The sequence below is a fragment of the Pongo pygmaeus genome, chromosome 20, assembly GCF_028885625.2.
Source record: "Pongo pygmaeus isolate AG05252 chromosome 20, NHGRI_mPonPyg2-v2.0_pri, whole genome shotgun sequence".
NCBI classification, from domain to species: domain Eukaryota; kingdom Metazoa; phylum Chordata; class Mammalia; order Primates; family Hominidae; genus Pongo; species Pongo pygmaeus.
The window spans coordinates 61,623,687-61,649,315 of NC_072393.2; the positions used below are offsets into that span (position 1 = coordinate 61,623,687).

General features: G+C 52.0%; 1 protein-coding gene across 7 annotated transcripts; it reads right to left on the reverse strand.

The window, feature by feature from the left end:
- Window positions 1-1,559: 1,559 nt before the first annotated feature.
- On the reverse strand, window positions 1,560-23,412 carry HSPBP1 (HSPA (Hsp70) binding protein 1). Of its 7 annotated transcripts, none has more exons than XM_054463838.2 (9): window positions 23,223-23,412; window positions 23,040-23,113; window positions 22,395-22,710; window positions 18,919-19,123; window positions 15,682-15,906; window positions 5,383-5,538; window positions 5,138-5,234; window positions 4,553-4,664; window positions 1,560-1,886 (listed from the first exon to the last, which is right to left on the reverse strand). In XM_054463838.2, exons 3-9 carry the CDS (start codon window positions 22,611-22,613, stop codon window positions 1,812-1,814), a joined length of 1,089 nt encoding a protein of 362 aa, XP_054319813.1. In that variant the 5' UTR covers window positions 22,614-22,710; window positions 23,040-23,113; window positions 23,223-23,412; the 3' UTR covers window positions 1,560-1,811. The 7 variants fall into 7 exon arrangements, with proteins under 7 accessions (XP_054319813.1, XP_054319814.1, XP_054319812.1 ...); XM_054463839.2 differs by having other exon boundaries at window positions 22,395-22,707; window positions 23,223-23,405; XM_054463837.2 differs by having other exon boundaries at window positions 22,395-22,707; window positions 22,935-23,113; window positions 23,223-23,296.
- Between the last annotated feature and the right edge of the window lie 2,217 nt (window positions 23,413-25,629).

Consider the following 25,629-nt stretch of genomic DNA (forward strand, 5'->3'; position numbering starts at 1 on the left):
CAGAACTCACAGATATACATTGTGTTTGCATTAGAATCGGAACTTTTTTTTAAGACCCAGGGTCTGGCTCTGTCGCCCAGGCTGGAGCGCATGGCACGATCACAGATCACTGCAGCCTCGAACTCCTGGGCTCAAGCAATCCTCTCGCCTCAGCCTCCTGAGTAGCTGGGACTACAATTGAAACTTTTTTCTTGAGACAGGATCTCAGATCCTGCAGCTACCTCTCAATTTATCCTGGATTTAGGAAGAGGGGTGATAAAAACCAATCCAAATAGACTCAAAAATCCCAGACGCACCAGAACAATCCACACAAAAGGAATGAGTCTGACATCAAATTGTCCTAGGAAACCAGGATACAAGAAAGAGGAGGATTGGCCGGGCATAGTGGCTCACACCTGTAATCCCAGCACTTCGGGAGGCCGAGGAGGGTGGATCACGCTGTCAAGAGTTCAAGACCAGCCTGGCCAAGATGGTGAAACCTGGTCTCTACTACAAATACAAAAATTAGCCGGGCGCGGTGGCAGGCGCCTGTAATCCCAGCTACTCGGGAGGCTGAGGCAGGAGAATCTCTTGAACTCGGAGGGCGGAGGTTGCACTGAGCCAAGATCGGGCCACTGCACTCCAGCCTGGGCGACAGAGTGAGACTCCCGTCTCAAAAAAAAAAAAAAAAAAAAAAAAGAAAGAAAAAGAAAAAGAAAGAAGAGGATGGCTCTGGAATTAGCCCAGGTGTGAATCCTGGCTGTGAACTTGGTCAGGGCTCAGCCTCCTCTGAGCTCAGCCTCCTCTCTGGAAAAACAACAGCAGTCAAAGCTCTTGTCTGCAAATGACAAAATTTCTTGTAGCTAAACAGAAAACGAATTTATTAAAGGGGTTGAGGCAGCCTCCGACACCCCCACCTCCCGCCCCAATCCCACGTCTCTGAGAAAGCTACAGAATCCGCTTGGCGTTTTGCAGTCAGGAATGAAGCCCACACCCAGCCACAGGCCTGCTCCTGAGACACAGTGCAGCCTCCATCACCGGCACCTGGCTCAGATACTCCCGCCAGAATCTCTGCCAGCCCCGTCCAGAAGCCAGGTGTGGCTCCTCCTGCACTAGCCAGAAGTGAACCTGCGCAGGAGCCCCTCCACCGCCAGCTCGCGGCCCGATGACCGGCGGGCTCTGATTGGTAGAGGAGCTAGACCACCAGCGGGTTCTGATTGGTGTGTAAAACAGATTCCCAGAAAGAGTTTTGATTTGTGGAGCTAATGTCACATGACTACCCTACAGCAAAGGATGCTGGGAAGGGAAATGGCGGCTACCCTAGGGAAGATTTAGATGTCTAACCTGGGAAATTCCTCAAACCTAGAATTCAGGTTTGCCAGGTGGCCGAAAAAGGACAGATGTCCCACACACTCTTGCTCAGGAAAGGCAGGGAAGAGTAAATGACACAATGATAAAGAACAACACTTTTATTATTCTTCCAGTGGCTCTCGAAGTCCCTTAAACCCGTGCCCCTTCTCCCGTTCCCCATGCACCCTCCAAAGGAGGTGACAAAGGCGGCAGTGAAGGAGGAGAAGGAGGAAGAGAAACACCTTTATTGGAAGAGTTGTGTGGACAAGAGAACGGGGATGAGAGTGAGAGCATGGGAGGTGGGGTCCAAGGAGCTGGTGCCTTTCTCAGCGCCCCTTCCAGGGACTGCACAGAGACAGGCTGGCACGCCCTGGGTCCAGGCACCTAGGCCCTGCGATCCCTTGGGAGAGGGCCTTGTAGGTGGGGAGGGAGGCAAGAGGCCTGGGGTTCCCACGGAGAAGGGGGCAAGAAGCCACCTGGTTTCACCGATCCATGCTGTCGTCCGTTGGGCTGGAGAAACAGGTCTGTAGCAGCTTTTCACAGAACTCCAGCTCCTCCTGGATTGGGCAGGGGCAGAGAGCAAGGGGCCTGAGTGCAGAGGCCGGACCCTGCCTCCAGCATTCTTGGCACCCAGAGGTGACTCCTCTTCTTTCCTGGCCACCACCCACCCACCCCTGCCACCAGAGGTTAGGCTTCTCTAATCACTGCTCAGATCCATGATTCACTGTCTTCACACTGGTGTCTGAACTACTTGAACTAGAACCCGGGGACCCCCAGACTCGTCTCACTCCATTGGTCTGCCTCATATCAGCACTCTTGGGCTCTTTCTAACTCCCAGATATGGACCACTGCTCAAAACTTTCTGTGGATACAAACCCCAGAAACCATGAAAGAAAGCACTGAGAGGTTAAACTACATAATATAAAAGATACTCCCATGGCAAAAAAAGAAAAAGAAAACGAGATTGGGGAAAAATATTTGTGATTCATAGCACAAATGGCCAATATACTTAACACTTAAAGAGCTTAAAAAAATCATTCGCAAAAACCATCACCCAATAAATAGATAAGTGGGCAAAGGACGAGAATGAACAGTTCACAAGAAAGAGAAAATGATGCCAAATTTCACTCATGGGAGAAATGTAAACTGGACTGGAGTACTACTTTTCAACAATCAGCTTGAAAAAAGGTCAAATGGCTCATCGAGGCCACTTTGTCCTGACCAAGATTTGGGGAGTTGGGCACCCTCATGACTGGAGTGTCAATGGTTGACCTTCTATGGAGAGCAGCTTGGTGATAGCTAATGAGATGGCCCTTAACCCTTTAACCTTCACCTTTAACATACCTGACCCCAGCCATTTCCCTTCTAGAAATTGTTCTGCAGACATATGTAATAACGTATACAAAAGGTTATTCTTTCAGCAGTGTTTGTCATAGCGAGAGTGTAGAAACAACCTGCATATCCATGCTACAAAAAAGAGGCCATCTGCACTGTACAGCTGCAAAATGAAAGAGCTGCAGGCAAGACATGCAATGCCCGCAAAGCAAGGGGCAGAACAGTCATCACAGCATGGCAGGTTTATTTTGCATAACATAGAGAAAAAGGAGAATTCACATGCACCTTTGCTCGTGTGCACCTAATATTTTAGGAAGGACACCTGAGCAACTGGGTAGCCAGAGGGAGGGGCAGGAGAGAGACTTTTCACTGTTTACCCTCCTGTGGGTCTTGTATTTTCAACCATGTGACTACGGAACCCATTCACAAAGCGTTAGTAAAATCTGTTATAAATCTAATTTGAATGTTTCCACGGGTGTATACATAAGTCAAAACTTCTCATGTAGTACACTTTTTTTTTTTTTTGAGATGGAGTCTCACTCTGTCGCCCAGGCTGGAGTGCAGTGGCGCATCTTGGCTCACTGCAACCTCCGCCTCCCAGGTTCAAGCGATTCTCCTGCCTCAGCCTCCTGGCTAGCTGGGATTACAAGCACCTGCCACTATGCCCAGCTAATTTTTTGTATTTTTAGTAGAGATGGGGTTTTACCATGTTGGCCAGGCTGGTCTCGAACTCCTGACCCCATGATTCGCCTGCCTCGGCCTCCCAAAGTGCTGGGATTACAGGCGTGAGCCACCAGGCCTGGCCACGTAGTACACTTTCAATGTGTAGAGACACTTGACAGTGTCTACATAGGAATGAATTCAATAGAATAGAATGTCCCAAGGAGATGGGTGCGTTTGCTAAGCTCGGCTTTGCTGAAGCACCAGCATTGATTCATTCACTTCAACAAATTAATATATTACTTAATCAGTTAACTATTTGAATTTTAATTAGTTGTGATTTAGCATTTGTTACTTATCTAGTTATCTAATGAGTTATTTATTTGCCCCTTATCTAATTAAATATCTGATGACTTGTTATTTATCACTTGTTATTTACCTAAAATAATTGGTTATTATTTGCCATTTGTTATTTCTTGTCAATTTAATGAAATAGTTAATCATTAAGACATTTGAGTGATACTATATTCAATTCACATTTACTTAATATAAACAACTGTATTGGGTAATTTAGATAATAATTCAATGACTTGGCAACACTTTAAGAATCTCCAAGCTCCTGTCTCCTTGCTGTCTCTCCTACTCTGACACAGCACGGGACAGATGCTAGGCATGAAATAAATGTCTGCTGAATGGAGGATGAGTGAAACGCACGAGAACACAAATGAAAGCCTGAACCAGCGGACCCAGGAGCCCCCAAGGGCAAGGACTGGCTGGCTCTGCCCCTACTAGGGTCCCCACTACCACACTTGGTCTAACCTGGGGAATTCCTTACCCCCCAGGCCCCTCCCCCTCACACCTGGTCCTCCTCACACCCTGTCCCTTCCCCAACTCACCTGGTCCTTTTGGAGCTGCTGTCCCCTCCCCTGGCACATGATCCTTCTCGAACCCCATCCCCTGCCCCTCACACCTGGTCCTCCTTGCACCCAGTCCCCTCCCCATGTACCTGGTCCTCCTGGAGCTCCTGTCCCCTGCCCCTCACACCTGGTCCTCCTTGCACCCCGTCCCCTCCCCATGTACCTGGTCCTCCTGGAGCCCCTGTCCCCTCCCCCTGGTACCTGATCCTCCTCAAATCCCATCCCCTCCCCACACACCTAGTCCTCCTGGAGCCCTTGTCCCCTCCCCCTTGCACCTGGTCCTCCTTGCACCCCGTCCCCTCCCCATGTACCTGGTACTCCTCATGCTGCTGCAGCAGCTGACAGCGGTGGCGGAGGAGCTCCTCCAGGCCCAGTTCCGGCTCCCGACACTCGCGCACACCCTGCGGGAAGTCTGTCACCAGGCTGTGAGGGGCACGACAGCAGCCCTTAGGACCTCCCTCTAGTGGTCTCACTGACCCAACCCTATCGCCCGCCCCGTCCCCTGGCTCACTCAGGAGCCTGGCAAGTCGCTGCCCCACAATGGGCCTCCGTTTCCCCATCTGCGGAACAGACCTCATGCTGCCCCTGGCCCAGGGTGGGTGCTGAGGGGCTCAGCACAGGGCCTGATGTGTGTCAACTCTGGTGTGCTGTTCAGAGCTCCAGCATCATCTGATTAGACACTAATCCACTGGTGGGGGCGTGTACAAAAGCCTCTCTCCCTCCCCCAAGGCCTCTGTGCCAGCCCTGCTGGTGAGGAAACTGAGGCTCCCTGACTCCTACTCCTTTCTGGCCCCACACCCTTCCTCTCCACGGGAAGGTCCCAACTCCTGAGTCCCTACGGGCCGATTCCTGAGCCACCCCACCCCAGGTCCCGTCCTCTCAAGGAGCCAAAGTACCTGCACAGGGCTCCAAGCACGTGCTCATGGAAGGGGCTGTGCTCTGTCCGCACCAGGGCCACCAGCTGCTGGACCATCCCCATGGAGCACAGGGTCCCTGGGGGAAGGGCTGCAGGGGTCAGAGGGGCAGCCCCACCCATCTCCTATGCCCTCCCCGGGATGCCTGTTCCTCCCCTTCTCCCACACCTGCACCCACCCCAGGGCGTCTGTTCCCCACTCCTGCCCTCACTCAAGGGCTGCCACACCTTTGTGTTCAGGGTGGCCCACCAGCAGGTTCTGCAGCAGGAATGCTGATTTGACCTTGAGCTTCTGCACCGGCTGCTGCATGGCCCGCATCAACACAGAGAAGCCGTCCAGGCGGAGGAACTGCAGCAGCCCAGCCTCCTGCTCTCGGACCAGACCTGGGAGAGGGGGACAGGGTCCTGAGCTTGCAGTCACCACTACCACCACTGTCATCACAACCACCAACATCATCATCACCACCATCACCACTATCTTCACCACCATCACAATCATCATCATCACCATTCTCACCATCACCACCATCCTCACCACCATCATCACCACCACCACCATCACCACCACCATCATCATCATCACCACCATCACCACTATCTTCACCACCATCACAATCATCATCATCACCATTCTCACCATCACCACCATCCTCACCACCATCATCACCATCACCACCATCACCACCACCATCACCATTATCACCACCATCCTCACCACCACCACCATCACCACCACCATCACCATTATCACCACCATCACCACCACCATCATCATCATCACAACCACCATCACCACTCTTCACCACCATCACCATCACCATTCTCACCATCATCATCACCACCATCACCACTCTTCACCACCATCACCATCATCATCACCATTCTCACCATCACCACCATCCTCACCACCACCACCATCACCATCATCATCACCATCCTCACCATCACCACCATTACCATCACCAACATCACCACCACCATCACCACCATCACTATCATCACCACCACCATCACTATCATCATCACTGTCCTCACCATCACCACCACCATCACCACCACCACCACCACCAACACCATCATCATGACCATCACCAACATCACCATCACTATCACCATCACCACCACCACCACATCACCATCACCACCATCATCACCATGACCATCACCAACATCACCATGACCATCACCAACATCACCATCACTATCACCATCACCACCACCACCATCACTATCACCACCATCACCACCATCACCATCACTATCACCATCACCACCACCACCATCACTATCACCACCATCACCATCATCACCATCACTATCATCATCACTGTCCTCACCATCACCACCACCACCATCACCATCACCACCACCATCATCACCATCACCACCATCACCACCATCATCATCACCACCATCATCATCACCACCATCATCACCATGACCATCACCAACATCACCATCACTATCACCATCACTATCACCATCACCACCACCACCACCGCTACCATCATCACCACCATCACCATCATCACCATGACCATCACCAACATCACCATCACTATCACCATCACTATCACCATCACCACCACCACCACCACCGCTACCATCATCACCACATCACCACCATCATCACCACCACCATCACCATCATCACCATCACTATCATCATCACTGTCCTCACCATCACCACCACCACCATCACCATCACCACCATCACCATCATCACCATCACCATCATCACCATGACCATCACCAACATCACCATCACTATCACCATCACTATCAACATCACCACCACTACCATCACCATCACCACCATCACCATCACTATCATCATCACTGTCCTCACCATCACCACCACCACCATCACCATCACCACCATCACCACCATCACCATCATTTATCATCATCACTGTCCTCACCATCACCACCACCACCATCACCATCACCACCATCACCATCACCAACATCACCATCACTATCACCATCACTATCACCATCACCACCACCACCGCTACCATCATCACCACTACATCACCATCACCACCACCATCATCACTACCGTTAACAATATAATTATCAATCATCATCACCATCATCACCACCAACCACCATCATCATTACTTGCCATGGGCCTGCATATGCAAGCATTATCTTTTTTTGAAGTATGTTTTTGAGATATAATTCACAATCCACAGAGTTCAGCCATTTAAAGATATTCACAGGGTTGTATAACCATCACCACTAACTCTAGGAAATTTTCATCACCCCCCAAAGGAAACCTATGAGCAGTCATTCCCAATTTCCCTTCCCTCTGGCCCCTGCAACCACAGATATACTTTCTTCCTTTATGGATTTACCTGTCCCAGACATTTAACATAAATGTGTCCATAAAATACGTGGCCTTTTGTGTCTGACTGCTTTCACTCAGCATGATGTTTTCCAGGTTCATTCATGTTGTAAGTGGTATCAGCACTTCATTCTTTTTCATGGCTGAATAACATTCCATTGTATGGATATACCACATTTTATCCATTCCTCCATTGATGGAACTATCATCTCTTTTAATTTTTTTATTTTATTTCTTATTTATTTCATTTTGAGATGGACTCTCGTTCTGTTGCCCAGGCTGGAGTGTGCAGTGGAGCAATCTCGGCTTACTGTAACCTCCACTCCCAGGTTCAAACTAATCTTCAGCCTCAGCCTCCCAAGTAGCTGGGATTATAGTAACCTGCCACCACACCTGGCTAATTTTTGTATTTATGGTAGAGACAGGGTTTCACCATGTTGGCCAGGTTGGTCTCAAGCTCCTGACCTAAAGTGATCCACCTGCGTGGGCCTCCCAAAGTGCTGGGATTACAGACATGAGCCATTGCGCCCGGCTGTGTCATCTCTCTCTTTTTTTTTTTTTTTTTTTTTGAGACAGAGTCTTGCTGTATCATCCAGGCTAGAGTGCAGTGGCACCATTTTGGCTCACTGCAACCTCCGCTTCCCGGGTTCAAGCCATTCTCCTGCCTCAGACTCCCGAGCAGCTGGGATTACAGGCATGCACCACTATACCTGGCTAATTTTTGTATTTTGAGTAGAGACAGGGTTTTGCCATGTTGCCCAGGCTGGTCTTGAACTCCAGACCTCATAATCCACCTCCCTCAGCCTGCCAAGGTGCTGGGATTACAGGCGTGAGCCACCGTGCCCAGTCCGCAACATCTTTTAATCCTCACAATTATCCTGGAAGTGTGTGCTTTCAGAATTCTATTTTACAGATGAGGACACTGAGGCCCAGAGAGCCAGGCTCCACAGCACGCATGACCTTTATCCAGAGGGCAATGAGAACTCTGGAAGGACTCCCGGCAGGATGAGAACTGACCTTTGGGGTGCACCTCCAGTAAGGTGCCCGCTCCTGGGTAGGCTCTAGGCCTGTGCTGGCCAAGAAGGACAAAAGCCGCTAGCAGCTTGCAGCCACTAAACACCTGATATGTGGCCAGTGCAACTAAGGAAAAGAGTTGTTCATTTCATTTAAGTTCAATTCATTTAAACTTAAGGTGAAAAACTGAAGCAGTGTAAAATATTTCCATTAAACACAACATTGGCTGGGCACGGTGGCTCACGCCTGTAATCCCAGCACTTCGGGAGGCCAAGGTGGGCAGATCACTTGAGGTCAGCAGTTCGAGACCAGCCTGGACAACATGGTGTAACCCCATCTCTACTAAAAATACAAAATTAGCTGGGTGTGGTGGCGTGCGTCTGTAATCCAGCTACTAGGGAGGCTGAGGCAGGAGAATCATTTGAACCTGGGAGGCGGAGGTTGCAGTGAGCCAAAATAGCACCATTACACTCCAGCCTGAGCAAAAAGAGCGAAACTCCATCTCACACACACACTAAAAGAAAACCAAAAAGAAAAACACACGCAACGTTGTTGCTCTGGTACACTCCACACCACCACTGAAAACTCAGCATCTGAGTTGCAATGTGCTTTATTTGTAAAATGCACACACTAGGTTTTGAAGACTTAGCATGACAAAAAATATAGTGTCTCATTAATATTCCATATTAATTACACATTGAAATTATAATAGTTTGGACATACTGGGTTAAATATTTATTTATTTATTTATTTATTTATTTATTTATTTATTTATTTATTTTATTTTTGAGACAGAGTCTCGCTCTGTCGCCCAGGCTGGAGGGCAGTGGTAGTTGGCTCACTGCGACATACGTCTCTCGGGTTCAAGCAATTTTTATGCCTCAACCTACCGAGTAGCTGGGATTACAGGCATGCCCCACCATGCCTGGCTAATTTTTTGGTATTTTTAGTAGAGACGGGGTGTCACCATGTTGGCCAGGCTGGTCTTCAGCTCCTGGCCTCAAGTGATCCACCTGTCTCCGCCTCCCAAAATGCTGAGATTATAGGCGTGAGTCACCGCGCCCGGCCAAATGTTATTTAATTAAAGAAAGAAAAAAGAACAGGCATGCATGGACTGGAAAACACGAAGACTCCTCTCATTCAATCTGTAAGCAAGGCCTGTCAGCTCTGCCTTCAAAATGTACCCAGGAGAGATCTGTCCCCTTTACGCCAGGGTTTCTCCACCTGGGCACGGTTGGTATCTGGGGCCAGATCATTCTGGGTTGGGAGGCCCGTCCTGTGCATTGCAGGACGTTGAGCGGCATCCCTGGCCTCTACCCAGTAGATGCCAATAGTCCCTCTCTCCCAGCTGCGACAACTAAAAATTCTCCAGGCATTTGTCTAAACGTCCTGTGGAGGACACGATTGTCCCTGTTCGAGAACCACTGCTCCCTACCACAACCTTGACCTCTTGCCTAGGTTATCACCATCACCCCCAGCTCACCTTCCACCCACCCTCGCCCACCGCCCACCCTCGCCACATAACCCCCCAGCTCACTGCCCACCCTCCGCCCACCGCCCACCCTCGCCGCATAACCCCCCAGCTCAGTGCCCACCCTCCGCCCACCGCCCATCCTCGCCGCATTACCCCCCAGCCCCCCGCCCACCTTCCACCCTCCACCCACCCTCGCCGCATTACCCCCCAGCTCACTGCCCACCCTCCACCCTCCACCCACCCTCGCCGCATTACCCCCCAGCTCACTGCCCACCCTCCACCCTCCACCCACCCTCGCCGCATTACCCCCCAGCTCACTGCCCACCCTCCACCCTCCACCCACCCTCGCCGCATTACCCCCCAGCCCCCCGCCCACCACCCACCCACCACCCACCCTCGCCGCATAACCCCCCAGCCCACCGCCCACCCTCGCCGCATAACCCCCCAGCCCACCGCCCACCCTCGCCGCATAACCCCCCAGCCCCCCGCCCACCTTCCACCCACCCTCGCCGCATAACCCCCCAGCCCACCGCCCACCTTCCACCCACCCTCGCCGCATAACCCCCCAGCCCACCGCCCACCTTCCACCCACCCTCGCCGCATAACCCCCCAGCCCACCGCCCACCTTCCACCCATCCTCGCCGCATAACCCCCCAGCCCACCGCCCACCTTCCACCCACCCTCGCCGCATAACCCCCCAGCCCACCGCCCACCTTCCACCCACCCTTGCCGCATAACCCCCCAGCCCACCGCCCACCTTCCACCCACCCTCGCCGCATTCACCCTCTTCTCTGTGCAGCAGTTGGGGGCAGGGATCACAGTATGGCTGCCGTCATTTCTGGAAAGAAAGCCAAAGTCATCACTGCAGCCCACACATCTCCCTTAAAAAAGTTACGCTTATTCAGCGCTAAAAAGAAATGAGCTATCAAGCCAAGAAAAGACATGGAGGAGCCTTAAAAGCAGATTACTAAGCCAAAGAAGCCAGTCTGAAAAGCCTGCAGATTGCCTGGTTCCAAGCATATGACATTCTGGAAAAGGCAAAACTATGGAGACAGTAAAAAGCTCAGGGTGGGATGACTAGTGGGAGCACAGAGGATTTGTAGGGCAGCGAGATTCCTCTGTAGAATACTACAGTATGGATCCGTGTCATGATACAGTTGTCCAAACCCATAGTATGTACAGCATCAAGAGCAAGCCCCAGTGTCAACTATGGACTCCAGGTGACAATGATGTGTCCATATGGTCTCATCGATCGTCATAAATGTGCCACTCTGGTAGACTGTAACAAGGAACCACTTTGGAGTGGCTCCACTCCATCCCCTCCTGTCCTGGGAAGGGCAGTGGCACCACCGCCTCGGGCAGCAGGAGCTGAGGGGACGTACCCTGCAAATGGCTCCCAGCACGGAACTCCAGTAGTGGTACCGGACAGCCACACAATGGCATACCCTGTGGCCACCAAAAAAAAGGACAGATGCCACTGAATTGTATACTTTAACATTTTCATGTGAATTTTACCCCGAAGCAAAAAAAAAAATGGCATCCAAGCTCCCAGAGCTCTTGCCCTGCATTGTGCACAACTTTAGTTGGGGAAGCCGACCACCATGTGGTAAGGCCGCTCAAGCAGCCCAAGCTTCTTGCCAACTGCCAGCAAAACTCTGCTAGCCGCGGGGCGAGCCACGGTGGAAGCCCATCTCTAGCACCCCTCCCTCAGAGGGGGAATGTGAGGGATTAACGAGTTGCAGCTCACAGGGCTTAGTGCAATCAGACCTTCAGGGAATGAGGCCCGGCTGACAGCTGACCACAACCTCATGAAAACGCAAAGCCAGAAGCGGCCCTCCTCAGTAGGGGACACTCCTGCATTCCTAACCCACAGGAAGGGGAAAGATAAGCTACTGTTGCTTAAGAAAAAAGGACAGAGGCAGGTCAAGGTGCGCAACAGTCAGGATGGTCTGTGCCAGCCGTGCACATCTGAGGAAAAGAGATTAATCTGTGTGTCTATGTGTACACATACCACACACGGCACACTCCACATATGCACACACCACACACCCCATATACACATACCACATACACATCCCACACACCCCATGCACATCCACACACCACACATACGCACCACACATACACACCTCATATGCACCCCACATACCCCACACATATACATATATCCCCCCAGCACACACATCCCACACACATACACATGCAACACACACACCACACACAACACCCTCCCCATACCACACACACCTCCACATATATACCACACACCACACAACCCATGTACATGCTACACACACACGACACACCAAACACCCCACATACACACTATACACACCCTACACATGCACCACACACCCACTACACACGCACATCACACACTCACCACACCACACACACCCACATTTGTTCTTACAGATTTATTAAAATCTCTGGAAGCAGAAACTGGTATAACAGTGGTTTTCTCTGGAATGGGGACCAGGTTTGGGGACAGGGACCGTTTGCTATGTACTCTTTTGTACCTGGTGAACGATGTAACTGTCTCACAGATTTTCAAAAATATGTAATGACTTTTTTTTTTTTTTTGACAGGGTCTCACTCTGTCACCCAGCCTGGAGTGCAGTGGCACGATCTCAGCTGACTGCAGCCTCCGCCTCCCAGGCTCAGATGATCCTCCCTCCTCAGCCTCCCAGGTAGGTGGGACCAGGTGTGAACCACCAAGATGACCTAAAGACTTCTTTTTTAATGTAAGCTATTAGAAGAAAACTCTGCCAGCCCCTCTCTACCCTGCTCTGGCCCTCAGGGACACCATATCCTTCTCTCTGCCCTTTGTGGCCGAGCTGCCCCATGTCTGTCTGTCTCTGTCGCCCTAGTTTTGGCTGTGACTTTCCAAGTGCTCCTTTCCTCGCCTCATCAGAATGCTTCCTTCTTCCGGAATCTCCTCCTAACCAAACCCTCCCTGTTCTCCTCCCAGCCTCTGCATGGCTGGGGCCACCATCTGCCGGGAACACAACACTGATTCCAGGGCTCAGGATACATGGGGGTGAGGGAGAGAAAGGGGGTGTTGGAACCCCTCACAGCCCCCATTTCAATGACCAGATAGGCTGCTGGAGTTAAAAAATAGCCAACCTCAGGGCAGGCACAGTGGCTCATGCCTATAATCCCAGCACTTAGGGAGGCTGAGGTGCTCACCTGAGGTCGGGAGTTTGAGACTAGACTGGCCAACAGGGTGAAACCCCGTCTCTAAAAAAAATTAGCTGGGCATGGTGGCATGTGCCTGTAAACCCAGCTACTTGGGAGGCTGAGGCAGGGGAATCCCTTGAACCAGGGAAGTGGAGGTTGCAGTGAGCCGAGATTGCGCCACTGTACTCCAGCCTGTGCCACAGAACGAGACTCCGTCTCAAAAAACAAAAAAAGAAAAAAAAAAGCCAACCTCGAACAGATTAAATGTAGAGTTACAATATGACCCAGCAACTCCACTGCTAGGTATACACCCAAGAGAACGGAAAACAAATGTCCATACAAACACCTGTACAGCCATGTCCACGGGAGCACGAGAGCCCATAGATAGAAGGAAACCAGGGACTGTCAGCAGACAGGTGGAGAGGCAGGGCACAGTGGACCCACGCAACAGGACACATTCAGCCGCAAGAAGGAACACAGCACTGCCACCCGCCACCACACAGGGACCTTGCACCGTATGAAAGGAGCCAGGCACAAAAGGCCTCATGGTGTGGGATTCCGTTTGTACAAATGTCCCGGAGAGGGAAATCCTTAGAGGCAGTAAGTAGATTCATGTTGCAGGGGCTGAGGGAGAGGACGGATGCCGAGTGATTGCTTAACGGGTACAGAATTTCTGCTTGGGAGAGAGGATGAAAATGTTCTGAAATTTTGGCCGGGTGCAGTGGCTCACGCCTGTAATCCCAGCACTTTGGGAGGCTGAGGCGGGTGGATCACCTAAGGTCAGGAGATTGAGATCAGCCCGGCCAACAGGGTGAAACCCCGTTTCTACTAAAAATACAAAAATTAGCCAGGCGCGGTGGCAGGTGCCTGTAATCCCAGCTACTTGAGAGGCTGAGGCAGAATTGCTTGAACCTGGGAGGAGGAGGTTGTAGTGAGCTGAGATCGCGCCATTGCGCTCCAGCCTGGGTGACAAGAGTGAGACTTTGTCTCAAAAAAGAAAAAAAGAAAATGTTCTGAAATTAGATAGTGACTGCCGATAGCCATACCACCCCAAATGTGCCTGATCTCATCTAAAATTAGAGAGTGATGATGGCTGCACAACACTGAATACACTAGGAAGTACTACGTTGTTTTTTTGGTTTTTGTGGTTGTTTTCAGACAGGTCTTGCTCTATATCAAGTAGGCTGGCGATGCAATCATGGCTCACTGCAGCCTCAACTTCCCAGGCTCAGGCAATCCCACCACCTCAGTCTCCTGAGTAGATGGAGGTACAGTCACGCACCACCACGTCCAGCTAATTTTTTAATTTTTGTAGAGACAGGGGTTTCCCTATGTTGCCCAGGCTGTCTCAAACTCCTGGGCTCGAGCAATTCTCCCGCCTCGGCCTCCCAAAGTGTTAGGATTCCAGATGTGAGCCACCACACCTGGCCAAAAGTACTAAGTTATACACTTTAAAAGGATGAATTATATGGCCTATGAATTACATCTCAATGAAGCTGTTAGGGAAAATAAAAGGAAACAGTCCAGTTGGGGCGCTAGTATAGTACATGCAGGCAGGCATCCAGCACACACGAAGAGCTCCACCAGGCTGGGACCCTGGCTCTGTGTGTACTCTCTGGACCCCCTGGCCTGATCCCTCCCGTGTGGAGGAGACACAGTGGGCCCAGCTTCAGCAGGTGTGCATAAGGATTCAGCGAGTCAACACCTGGCATGGAGAAACTGCCCCACAGATGTTGGTTTTTGTCCCATCCCTGTGCCCAACCTGGCGCCTGTGTCCCGGCCAGCTCTGCCCTATGGAGCTGCAGAAACCTGGCCGTGTCCCTCTGCCCACACCTCAGTTTCTTCCCCTGTCAAATGAGGATGCAAACGGTCCCTACTTTACAGGCCATTAGGATAAAAAGAATTTGTGGCTGGACATGGTGGATCACACCTGTAATCTCAACACTTTCGGAGGCCAAGGCAGGAGGATCCCTTGAGGCTAGGAGTTCAAAACTAGCCTGTGTAGCAAAGCAAGTCCTGTCTCTATATAGGTTAAATTAAAAAAAAAAAAGAAGAAGAATTCATGTACAGCAGGGGTTCTGACCAAGGGGCTTTCTACATCTAGGGGTATTTGTGCTGTGGCAGGTGGGGTGACAGTGTCTCTCCATGGCATGGAGGCCACCCACTAGATGCTGCTCAATGTCCTGCAGTACACAGGATGGCCCCCGAGAAAGTGAACCAGCGCCAATGTGAACAGTGCCCAGCTGAAAAACTGCTGTGTGCAAAGCGCTCACACTGAGGGCCAGGTGGTCCCCCCGTGAAGTGGTCACATCTGCTGCCTGGCTAGCAGGGGGTTTGGCCGAGTGCACCACTCACTCTGCCCGCAGCACTCAGCTGTGCAGGGATCCAACAAGCATGGGAATAAACGAGGGAAGGAGATGCCTCTCCCTCTGCCCCAGCAGATCCTGGGGGCCCACCTGGCACCCCCCGCCCCAAGCACCCCTGTCCCCAGCCCCACCCGGACACTCACAGGAGATGGCGAAGAGGGCCTTGACGCGCACTGTGTCACAGGCGTCGCGGTCCAGCAGCCGCAGCAGCTTACGCAGGGCACCCAGGCCCAGCACCTGCTCCTGGATGGCTGCCACGTTCTGGCTGCATGTGCCGATGAGCTGTGCCGCCCGCCACCGCAGCCCCGCAGCCCCCGCCTCCAGGTACCGGCCCACCAGCAGGTGCATGCCCGACAGCTGGCAGAAGTCTGTGCCACAGAGGGGAGCAGAGAGAGGCCAGATGTTAGGGACTGAACCGTGCCCCCCAAATGCACGGGTTGATGTTCTGACCCCCAGTACCTTGGAATGTGACTGTTTTTGGAGATGGGATCTTTAAAGAGATAATTAAGGTAAAATGAGGTCCTTAGGGTGGGCCCTAATACAATCTGACTGGCGTCCTGATAAGAAGAGATGAGGACACAGACACCCACAGAGGGACAACATGGAGGGAGGACACAAAAAATGCCTTCTGCAAGCCAAAGAGAGGGGGGCTCAGGAGAAACCAGCCTTGCCCACAGCCTGATCTCAGACTTCTAGCCTCCACAGCCGTGAGAAAATACATTTCTGTTTTTAAAGCCAGTAGTCTGTGGTGCTTGGCTAAGGTGGCCCTAAGCTGACCACTACAGCTGCTGAGGTCGGGAGAGCCAGGCCGGCTCCCACAGGGACCCAGCTCTCTCCAAACACCCAACCAGAGGTCCCTCCAAGGCTAGTACAACACGATTCCATCGGCATTTGGGGCATTAGGGCCCCAGGCTCCAGACTACTAAATGCCAGGACTGATCCTGGTCTTTGTGACAATCTGAATGTCCCCAGGGTCAGCAAACCACAGCCTACCTCCTGTTTCTGTAAATAAAGTGGTATTGGAGAGCGTGGCAGTTCCTAAAAAAGTGAAACACAGATGCCCCATGACCCAGCAATTCCGCACCAAGGCACAGACCCAAAACAACCAAAAGCAGGGACTCAGATACTTATATGCTCAAGTTCATGGCAGCATCATTCATAAATTACCCAAATGTCCTTAAAGGATAAAGGGATAAATAAAAACTGCTCTAGCCATACAACGGAGTATTACTCAGCCCTAAAAAGGAATGAAGCGGCCAGGCATGGTGGCTCAGGCCTATAACCTCAGCACTTTGGGAGGCCAAGGTGGGCAGATCACTTGAGGCCAGGAGTTCGAGACCAGCCCGGGTAACATAGCAAAATAGGGTTTTGCTATGTTATATACTAAAAATACAAAAATGCCAGGCCTGGCCAGGCGCTGTGGTTCACGACTGTAATCCCAACACTTTGGGAAGCCAAGGCGGGTGGATCACGAGATCAGGAATTCAAGACCAGCCTGGCCAACATGTTGAAACCTCATCTCTACTAAAAATACAAAAACTAGCTGGGCATGGTGGTGGGCGCCTATAAGCCCAGCTACTCAGAAGGGTGAGGCAGGAGAATCGTTTGAACCCGGGAGGCAGAGGTTGCAGTGAGCTGAGATCGCACCATTGCACTCCATCCTGGGCAACAGGGTGAGACTCTGTCTCAGAGAAAAAAAAAAAAAAATTAGCCAGGCCTGCTGACATGCACCTGTAATCCCAGCTGTTTGGGAGGCTAAGGTATGAGAATCACTTAAACCCAGCAGGTGGAAGTTGCAGTGAGCTGAGATTGCACCACTGCACTCCAGCCTGGGAGACTGACTCAAAAAAAAAAAAAAAAAAAAAGGAATAAAGCTCTGACACACGCCACAACATGGGCACGCCGCCTTTAGCACAATCAGCCAGACACAAAAGGTCACATGTTATAGTCGTCTATATGAAATGTCCAGAACAGGCAAATTCATAGAGCCAAAACGCTGATTAGTGGTTGCCAGGGGACCGGGGGAGGGCCTGCCTAATGGGTGCTGGGTCTCCTTTGCGGGCAATGGAAAAGTTCTGGAAATAGAGGTGGTGTTGCACAACATTGTGAATTGACTGTAAGTGGTATAGACAGTCATGTGGGAGTATGTTCCCCTCAGCCCACCTTCATCAGCACTGTGCATCTTCATTAAGACAGAGAAGATACACATATATATTTATATTTATATACAGAGAGAGCGCACGAGGCCAGGGAGGAAGTGGTATCTTTGGCTTTCATTCTCATTTGATTACTAATAAGGTGTAAAATTGCTGCTGCTGTGATGATTGGACACTCAGCACAGTGCTTAGCACACAGCAGCTGCTCAACAGATATTTCCTGAACAAGCAAAAAATGAATGAAAGAGCAAAGTCGTTAAAAGCCATCCTGCGGATTGGAGCAGGAGTTCTCTGCCCAGATAAGACTGGGAAACACTGGGGAAAAGTAAGCTAGGGGGTGGCGGCTGCACTGCGGGTCTTCTCAGGGTGCTGAATACGCTCACAGAGGAGGGCTTCCCAAACTCCATCCAGTCCCTGTCCAAAATGAAGACACCTGACTCCCAGGCCTGACATGTTACGTTTACTCTGTGCCTGGTGTTGAACGGGCCTGGGGGTTTCTCTCGGCCCAGCCTGTGTACAAGAGGAAGTAATCGGGACCTGCCCAAACCAGACTGCCATGTAGCAGCACAGCCTGAACTATGAACCAAGGAAGTGACACCCCAAATCCACACCCTCAATGGCTACACCACCCAACCCCTCCAAATGGAAGTGAGCTCTCCTCAAACCTTCTGTGAGCTCTGCTGCTTGGAGTAAAACAGCATTTACCTCCATCTGCAAGGCCCACCCCAACGCTGTTTCCTGCGCCTGACCCCTCACTCACTCTTCTCTGCCTCAAGGGCCTGGCTGCTGTTCCTGAACACACCAGGCACACACTGGCCTCAGGGCCTTTGCACTGGCTGTTCCTGCTGTCTGGAATGCTTTTCCCAGAGATCATCCCACAACTCTCACCTCACTTCAGGTCTCTGATCAAACGTCGCCCCGGGGAGGCCTTCTCTGCCACCCCACCCATGCCACTTTCTCTCTTGTACTCTGGGGAGTGGCAGTGGACACCCAGAGGACTAGGAGAGAAACAGCCATCTCAGAGCTGATCAGGGAACTGGGGGACTCCACCCGCCATGAGGGTGAGGCAGAGCCTTCCTCCTTATGGCAATGGAGGCGAAGAGGCTGATGGTGAGAGGGCAGCAGGGAGGCTGACAGTGTGATCCCCAAGAGTAGGGGCAAGAGCTAAGAGGCAGCAGGACATGTACAGAGGGGCAGAACGTCCTGGCGGGGGAAGCGGGGTACCTGCGGCATTGTCCATGTTCTCACACAGGTCGGCCAGCAGCTCCAGGGCCCCCTCTCGCTCTTGCTGGTCGGCCGCCTGCTCGGCCTCCCCAGCAGTGGGGGGCATGGGCTGTGACAGCACTCGGAGGCAGCTCTTCATCTGCTCCACCTCCTCCCGCTGGCCTCGGAAGGCAGCCGACATGGCCTCCTGCAGCCACTGACGCCTCTGGAGACCAAGGCGAGGAGGAAAGAAGGAGATCCATCAGTCATTAATTAAAAAGGAACAGCCATTAATAAAGATAGCCAACAACTGAGGGCTGATGTTCCTTCAGTCAACAAATATCGGCTGGGAGCTGTGGCTCATCCCTGTAATCCCAGCACTTTGGGAGGCCGAGGTGGGTGGACTGCCTGAGCTCAGGAGTTTGAGACCAGCCTGGGCAACATGGTGAAACCCCATCTCTACTAAACTACAAAAAATTAGCTGGGCGTGATGGTGGGAGCCTGTAGTCCCAGCTACCAGGAGGCTGAGGCACAAGAATCACTTGAACCTGGGAGGCAGAGGTTGCGGTGAGCTGAGATCGCAACACTGTACTCCAACCTGGGCAACAGAGCCAGACTCGGTCTTAAAAAAAAAAATCAACTGAACATCTATTTTATTCACAGACACTTTTCTAGGTACTAAAGGCAGCCCTGGGCCACACAGAAACCCCTGCCCTGGGGGTGGAGCTCACATTCAGATTGAAGAGCAGTCAATAAAGAAAATAAGCAAAACGTGTGGCATTCGACATGGTGAGATTATAAGCATCCTGGGGTAAGTAAGATTAAACAGGTCGGGACCGGGTGCTATGGCTCACACCTGTAATCCCAGCACTTTGGGAGGCTAAGGCAGGAGGATCACTTGAGCCCAGGAATTTAAGAGCAGCCTGGGTAACATAGTGAGACCCCATCTCAACAAAAAAGTGTTTTAAATTAGCTGGGCATGGTGGTGCATGCCTGTGGTCCCAGTTACTCAGAAAGCTGAGTGGAGAGGATGGCTGGAGCCCAGGAGTTTAAGGCTGCAGTGAGTGAGACCTTGTCTCTAAAAAAAAAAAAAAAAAAAAAGAAAGAAAAGAAGAAGAAATGGGTTGGTCATTGAGGGTCCCAGGGAGGCGACTTGTGAGAAAAGCAGTAGGTGAGGGACTGAGCCAGGCCACATCTAGAAGAAGAATGTTCCAGACAGAGGGAACCGCCAGGAGGCCAATGTGGTGGAGGCAGAGTGAGCAAGGAGGAAGGGAGAGGGGAGGGGAGCAGGTGACTTCAGGTCTTGCAAACTTCTGTAAAAACCTGGGATTTCCCTCTGAATAGGTGTGGGAGCTGCCAGAGGGCTCTAAGCAGAGGAGTGGGGACACCTGCATTGCTGTTGATTGAGAACAGACTGAGAGGCAAGGGCAGGTGCAGGAATATGAATCAGGAGGCTACGGCTGGGAGCAGGCAGGAGAGAAGGTGGTGTGGAGCGGGGAGGAGAGAGGGAGTGGGGAGAAATGGTCAGACCCTGGACTTATTTTGAAAAGAGAGCCCATTTGATTTAGTGAGATACGAGGTGTGACAGAAAGAGAGAGGTCAAGGATGACTCCGAGGTCTCTGTTCTGAGCAACCAGGAGAAGATGGGGAAATGGTGTGAAAAGCAGGTTTGGAGTGGGAAGAGCAGGGATTGAAGCTCATTTTCAAATGTGTCAAATTTGAGGGATCTATTACACATCCAAGGTAAAAGACTGAGGAAGCTGCCTGAAGCCCAGGCGGAGGTCCAGCCTAGACCAGGATTTCTCAGCTTTAGCTCTACTGACACTTTGAGCTGGATAGTTCTCGGTGGTGTGGCCGTCCTGTGCACCACAGGACGCTGAGCAGCATCCCTGGCCTTCACGCACTGGATGCCAGCATCCCCCTTCCTCCAGCTGTGACAACCAAGAATGTTTCCACACCAACTGTCCCCTGGGAAATAAAAATCACCCCCAGTGGAGAACTACTGGCCTAAAGATATAAATTTGAGACTTGTCAGAATAAAGCCTTACAAAAATATGAGGCCGGGCACGGTGGCTCACACCTGTAATCCCAGCACTTTGGGAAGTCGAGGCGAGCCGATCACCTGAGGTCAGGAGTTCGAGACCAGACTGGCCAACATGGTGAAACCCCATCTCTACTAAAAATACAAAAATTAGCCGGGCCTGGTGGCATGCGCCTGTAATCCCAGCTACTCAGGAGGCTGTGGCAAAGGGAATCGCTTGAACCTGAGAGACAGAGGTTGCAGTGAGCCGAGATCACGCCACTGCACTCCAGCCTGGGCAACACAGTGAGATTCTATCTCAAAGAAAAAGGAGATGAGAGCTAATAAGTGACTGCTGGAATTTTTGGGGGTGAGGGAGGGGAGCAGAGGTCTCCTTAGTCACAGTTCTAAGTAAATTTGAGTGAGCTATTTAATGTTTCTGTGCCTGTTTCATGCCTCACTGTCGTAAATGTTCAATGACATCATACATGTAAGTGGGTTAGCATAATGCTCTGTATATGGTAACTGCCAATTAAACATTATATATAATAGCTATTGCTATTAATCTGCAAAACAACTCTATGAGGTATATATCATTGTTATCCCCACTTCGCAGATGAGAAAGTTGAGTCACAGAAAGGTTGAGACTTACCCAAGGTCACACAGTCAGCAATTGGCAAAGCCTGAAATCAAACCCAAGCAGTCTAGGCTGGGCATGCCGGCTCACATCTGTAATCTCAGCACTTTGGAAGGCCGAGGCAGGTGGATCACTTGAGGCCAGGAGTTCGAGACCAGCCTGGCCAATATAGTGAAACCCCTTCTCTACTAAAAATACGAAAATTAGCCAGGCATGGTGGCCCACGCCTCTAATCCCAGCTACTGGGGAGGCTGAGGCACGAGAATTGCTTGAACCGGGAAGTCAGAGGTTGCAGTGAGCCAAGACTGCGCCTCTGCACCCAGCCGAGACTGTGTCCCCCACCCCCAACCCCGCCCCCCCCCAAAAAAAAAAAAACAACACCAAGCAGTCTGACTACAGAGCCTGTGCTCTTCATGAAAACACATTGCTGCCTTCAGAAGCACTGTCTGTATGCTGGGCACTGTGTGCAGCCCTACTTAAAGCAGAACCTCAGAACTACCCTATATGGTAGTTATTATTATTATCATCAATTTGTAAATGAAGAACTTGAGGCTCAGAAAGATTAAGTAATATACCCAAGGTCACACAGCTGGAAATGCTGAATCCAGGTTAGTCTGGCTCTGGAGAGGGTATGTCCCCTCAGACTCTTGAGATCTGACCTTCAGTCAACGATGACCCCATCTAGCACAAATTATAGCCTACAATGCCTCCACACCTGAACTTCTGCCTCCCAGCCAAGAAGACCCTAGTCTTCTTGTGGCTCCCCAAGTCACACTTCCCAAGGCAACTCTATCTGTCCCCAGGCCCTTCACCCCAGCTTCTTGGGTCCCCATCCTTTACCTCCTCACTCATCGGTTCTGGAGGAGGGTCTGGCTCTTCAGAGCCCGCGGTGATAGCCATCTGCAGCAAGCCTTGGAGGTTGCGTGGGGGCCGGGAACTGCCCGAGCCCCCAGCCGAGGAGCCGCCGCCGCCGCCGCCGCCGCCCCCTGAAGAGCAACCCTGGGAGGCCGGGGGCAGCGCCAGGGGCAGGCGGCTGCCCCTTGAGCTTTCGTCTGACATGGGCCGTTTGTGAAGAAGGGAAGAATGTGTTAGGGGGAGAAAGTGGTCACCGCTGAAGCAGCTCTGGCGTCCTGATGGGTCGATTCTTGAGGGTCTGCTGAGAAGGCGGCGTTTTAGGGGAGCTCGGCGACTCCCCATGACCCCAAACCACTCTGCCCCCAGCCCACTTAACCACAGCCCCTTGCCGTTCCTTCATACCCACAGGACCCTTCCCCAAAGTCATAAGCCCCTCCTTTCTCCCTAGCAACAGGCCCCACCCACTCTCCCTGGCAACAACCCCCCTTCCCCATCTCCACTGCGTGCGTCCCGTCTCTTAGCAACCTCACTGCCCCGCCTCCGTAGCAACAAGCCCGCCCTTTGGTCTCCTTAGCAACAAGTCTTCTCCCTCCTCTCCGAAGAGGGGCGCCGGAATAGGGCGGATCTCACCTCCCCGGGTCCTCAAGCCGCCGTTGCTCCTACAGACAAAGTCGTCCGCACCTGACTCCGCTGGGCGCCGCCATCTTAACCGGAAATACGCACGGTTTCACCCGGAAGTGCCAGGCGTACCCACCCAACTTCGTGCCGTGGATGCGGCTGAAGCTGCTTGCCCGACTCTTATCCCCTTCTCACCTGGCGGGATACTGCACTCGGCCCCGCCTCTCCCATCCAGGCCCCGCCTCCAAGCTAGGACGCGCCTTCGTGCGGGCCCCGCCCCTTCAGCTCAAGTAGCTGGTCAAAGCCCCGCCCCTGGCCCAGTTTTCGCACCTCAGCGAGTCCCGCCCCCGATACTTTTGCAAGCTCCACCCCACTTCTAACGTATGCCCCGCCCCCAGGTCTGACCCCGCCCCTTATGACCCCGCCCACCCTACGATTCCCGCCCCTGCTCTAGGCCTTTCAGCCTCTCCCAGTTGGGCCCCGGCCCCTTTACAGGCCCCTCCCACTCATTGCTGTCAGTCATCCTTAGAAGGTTTGGGGCCTCGTCCCCCTAATCTGACTTTCGCCTCCACCGGGGCCACCAACCCCATCTACAGGAGCCCTGGGGTCGCAACCGTAATGGCTGGCCTGTGAGCCTTAGGCCCCCCGCAACCCCTCTCTCGGCCTCAGTTTCTCCATCTGTCAAATGGGGCTGCGGCGTGGATCCCTCTCATCACTCAGCCTCTCCCTCATGGACTTTTCCCCATGTCCTGCCAGGTGGAGAAGAGAGGATTCTTGAGGCCTAGAGCCGGAAAGCAAAGTGCCCCAGAGCCCAGCAAGATTCAGAGCGCCAGAGGAGCCAGCTTGGTGGGTAGGCCCGAGGCCTCTGTGCTCCAGAAGTGGGGTTTAGGCCTGGGCACGTGCTGATGCAGGCCGATCTGCAGAGGTGTTGGCCCTGGACTGGGCTTAAAGAAACTCTCGTGTTGATCCTGGATAGGAGGCGTTTTCCTCCAGGAAAAGGTTGTGCTCAACGCAAAACGGGCACACAGTCACAAACGTATCAAGCACCTGCTGGGCGTGGTTGTGCAGGGGGATATTTTGGGCAGAAACAGGAAGACCAAACAGGGTGTGTGTGTGTGTGGGGTGTGTGTGGGTGTGTGTGTGTGTGTGTGTGGTGTTTCTAGCCCTGTGCTGTGAGATGCATCTGGGCCTGTGGATGTGCTATTATATTAGTTTCCTATTGCTGCTGTTAACAAACTACTAAGAATGTGGTGGCTTAAAACAGCACACATTTATTATCTTGCAGTTATGGAGGGCAGAAATCCAAAATGGGTTTCACGGGGCTGAAATCAAACTGTCAGCAGGATTGCATCGCTTCTGGAGGCTCTCGGGGAGAATGTTTTTCTTGCCTTTTCCAGCTTCTAGAGGCCACACTCATTCTTTGACAGGTGGCCCCATCACCCCAAGCTCTGCTTCCACCTTCCCATCTCCATCACTGACTGCTCCTCCTGCCTCCGTCTCACAAATACTCTTGTGATTCCATCGAGCTCACCCAAAAAACTGGGATAATCTCCCTATCTCAGTCACATGGGCAAAGTCCTTTCAGCCATGCAAGGTAACTTATGCACAGATCCTGGGAATTAGGACATGGACATCTATGTACAAGTCTATCAGTTTATAATACATGGCCGGGGGCAGTGGCTCAGGTCTATAATCTCAGCACTTTGGGAGGCCAAGGTGGGAGGATCACTTGAACCCAAGAGCTCGAGACCAGCCTGGGCAACGTAGTGTGTCCCCATCCCTACAAAAAAATACAAGAATTAGCCATGTGTGATGGCATCTGCTTATAGTCACAGCTAGGCAGGAGGCTGAGGCAGGAGGATCACTTGAGCCCAGGAGGTCGAGGCTGCAGGGAACTATGATTACCCTACTGCACCCCAGCCTGAGCAACAGGGGGAAGACCCTGTCTCAAAAAACAAAACAGAAAAAAAAGGGTGATCATATAATTTTTCATCTATAGCAAGACACTTGAGAGCAAAAAGGGACTCATTAATAGTTACAGAACCAGGCCAGGTGTGGTAGCTCCGCCTGTAATCCCAGCACTTTGGGAGGCTGAGGTGGGCAAATCACGAGGTCAGGAGTTTGAGACCAGCCTGACCAACATGGTGAAACCCCATCTCTACTAAAAATACAAAAATTAGCCAGGCATGGTGGCAGGTGCCTGTAATCCCAGCTACTCAGGAGGCTGAGGCAGGAGAATTGCTTGAACCCAGGATGTGGAGGTTGTAGTGAGCTGAGATTGTGCCACTGCACTCCAGCCTGGGTGACAGAGCAAGATTCCGTCTCAAAAAAAAAAAGTTACAGAACCAGCCTGGCCAACAGGGTGAAACTCCATCTCTACTAAAAATACAAAAAAAAGCCAGATGCCTAAAATTGTACCTTGCTCAACAGGCCCCTCTTAACCCCCTTCCCTGCTGTAGTCACCTCCTCAGCACGGACATGATTATCTAACACACCATACATTTTGCCTATTGACCTTGTTGATCATCTGTTTCATCCACCAGCATGGAAGCTCCACAGGACAGGCCTTTTTGCTGATTTAGGTCACTGCCACGTTCTTACC

Bases quoted from the DNA above. Each gene is read 5' to 3' on its own strand.
- HSPBP1 (XM_054463835.2), bottom strand. From the start codon at position 22,751: ATGGGGAGTCGCCGAGCTCCCCTAAAACGCCGCCTTCTCAGCAGACCC. The intron at 15,907-18,918 runs GTACCCCGCTTC...TCTGTGGCACAG, and splicing joins GAACATGGACAATGCCGCAG to ACTTCTGCCAGCTGTCGGGC. The intron at 4,665-5,137 runs GTACTTTGGCTC...TGCCCCTCACAG, and splicing joins GTGCTTGGAGCCCTGTGCAG to CCTGGTGACAGACTTCCCGC.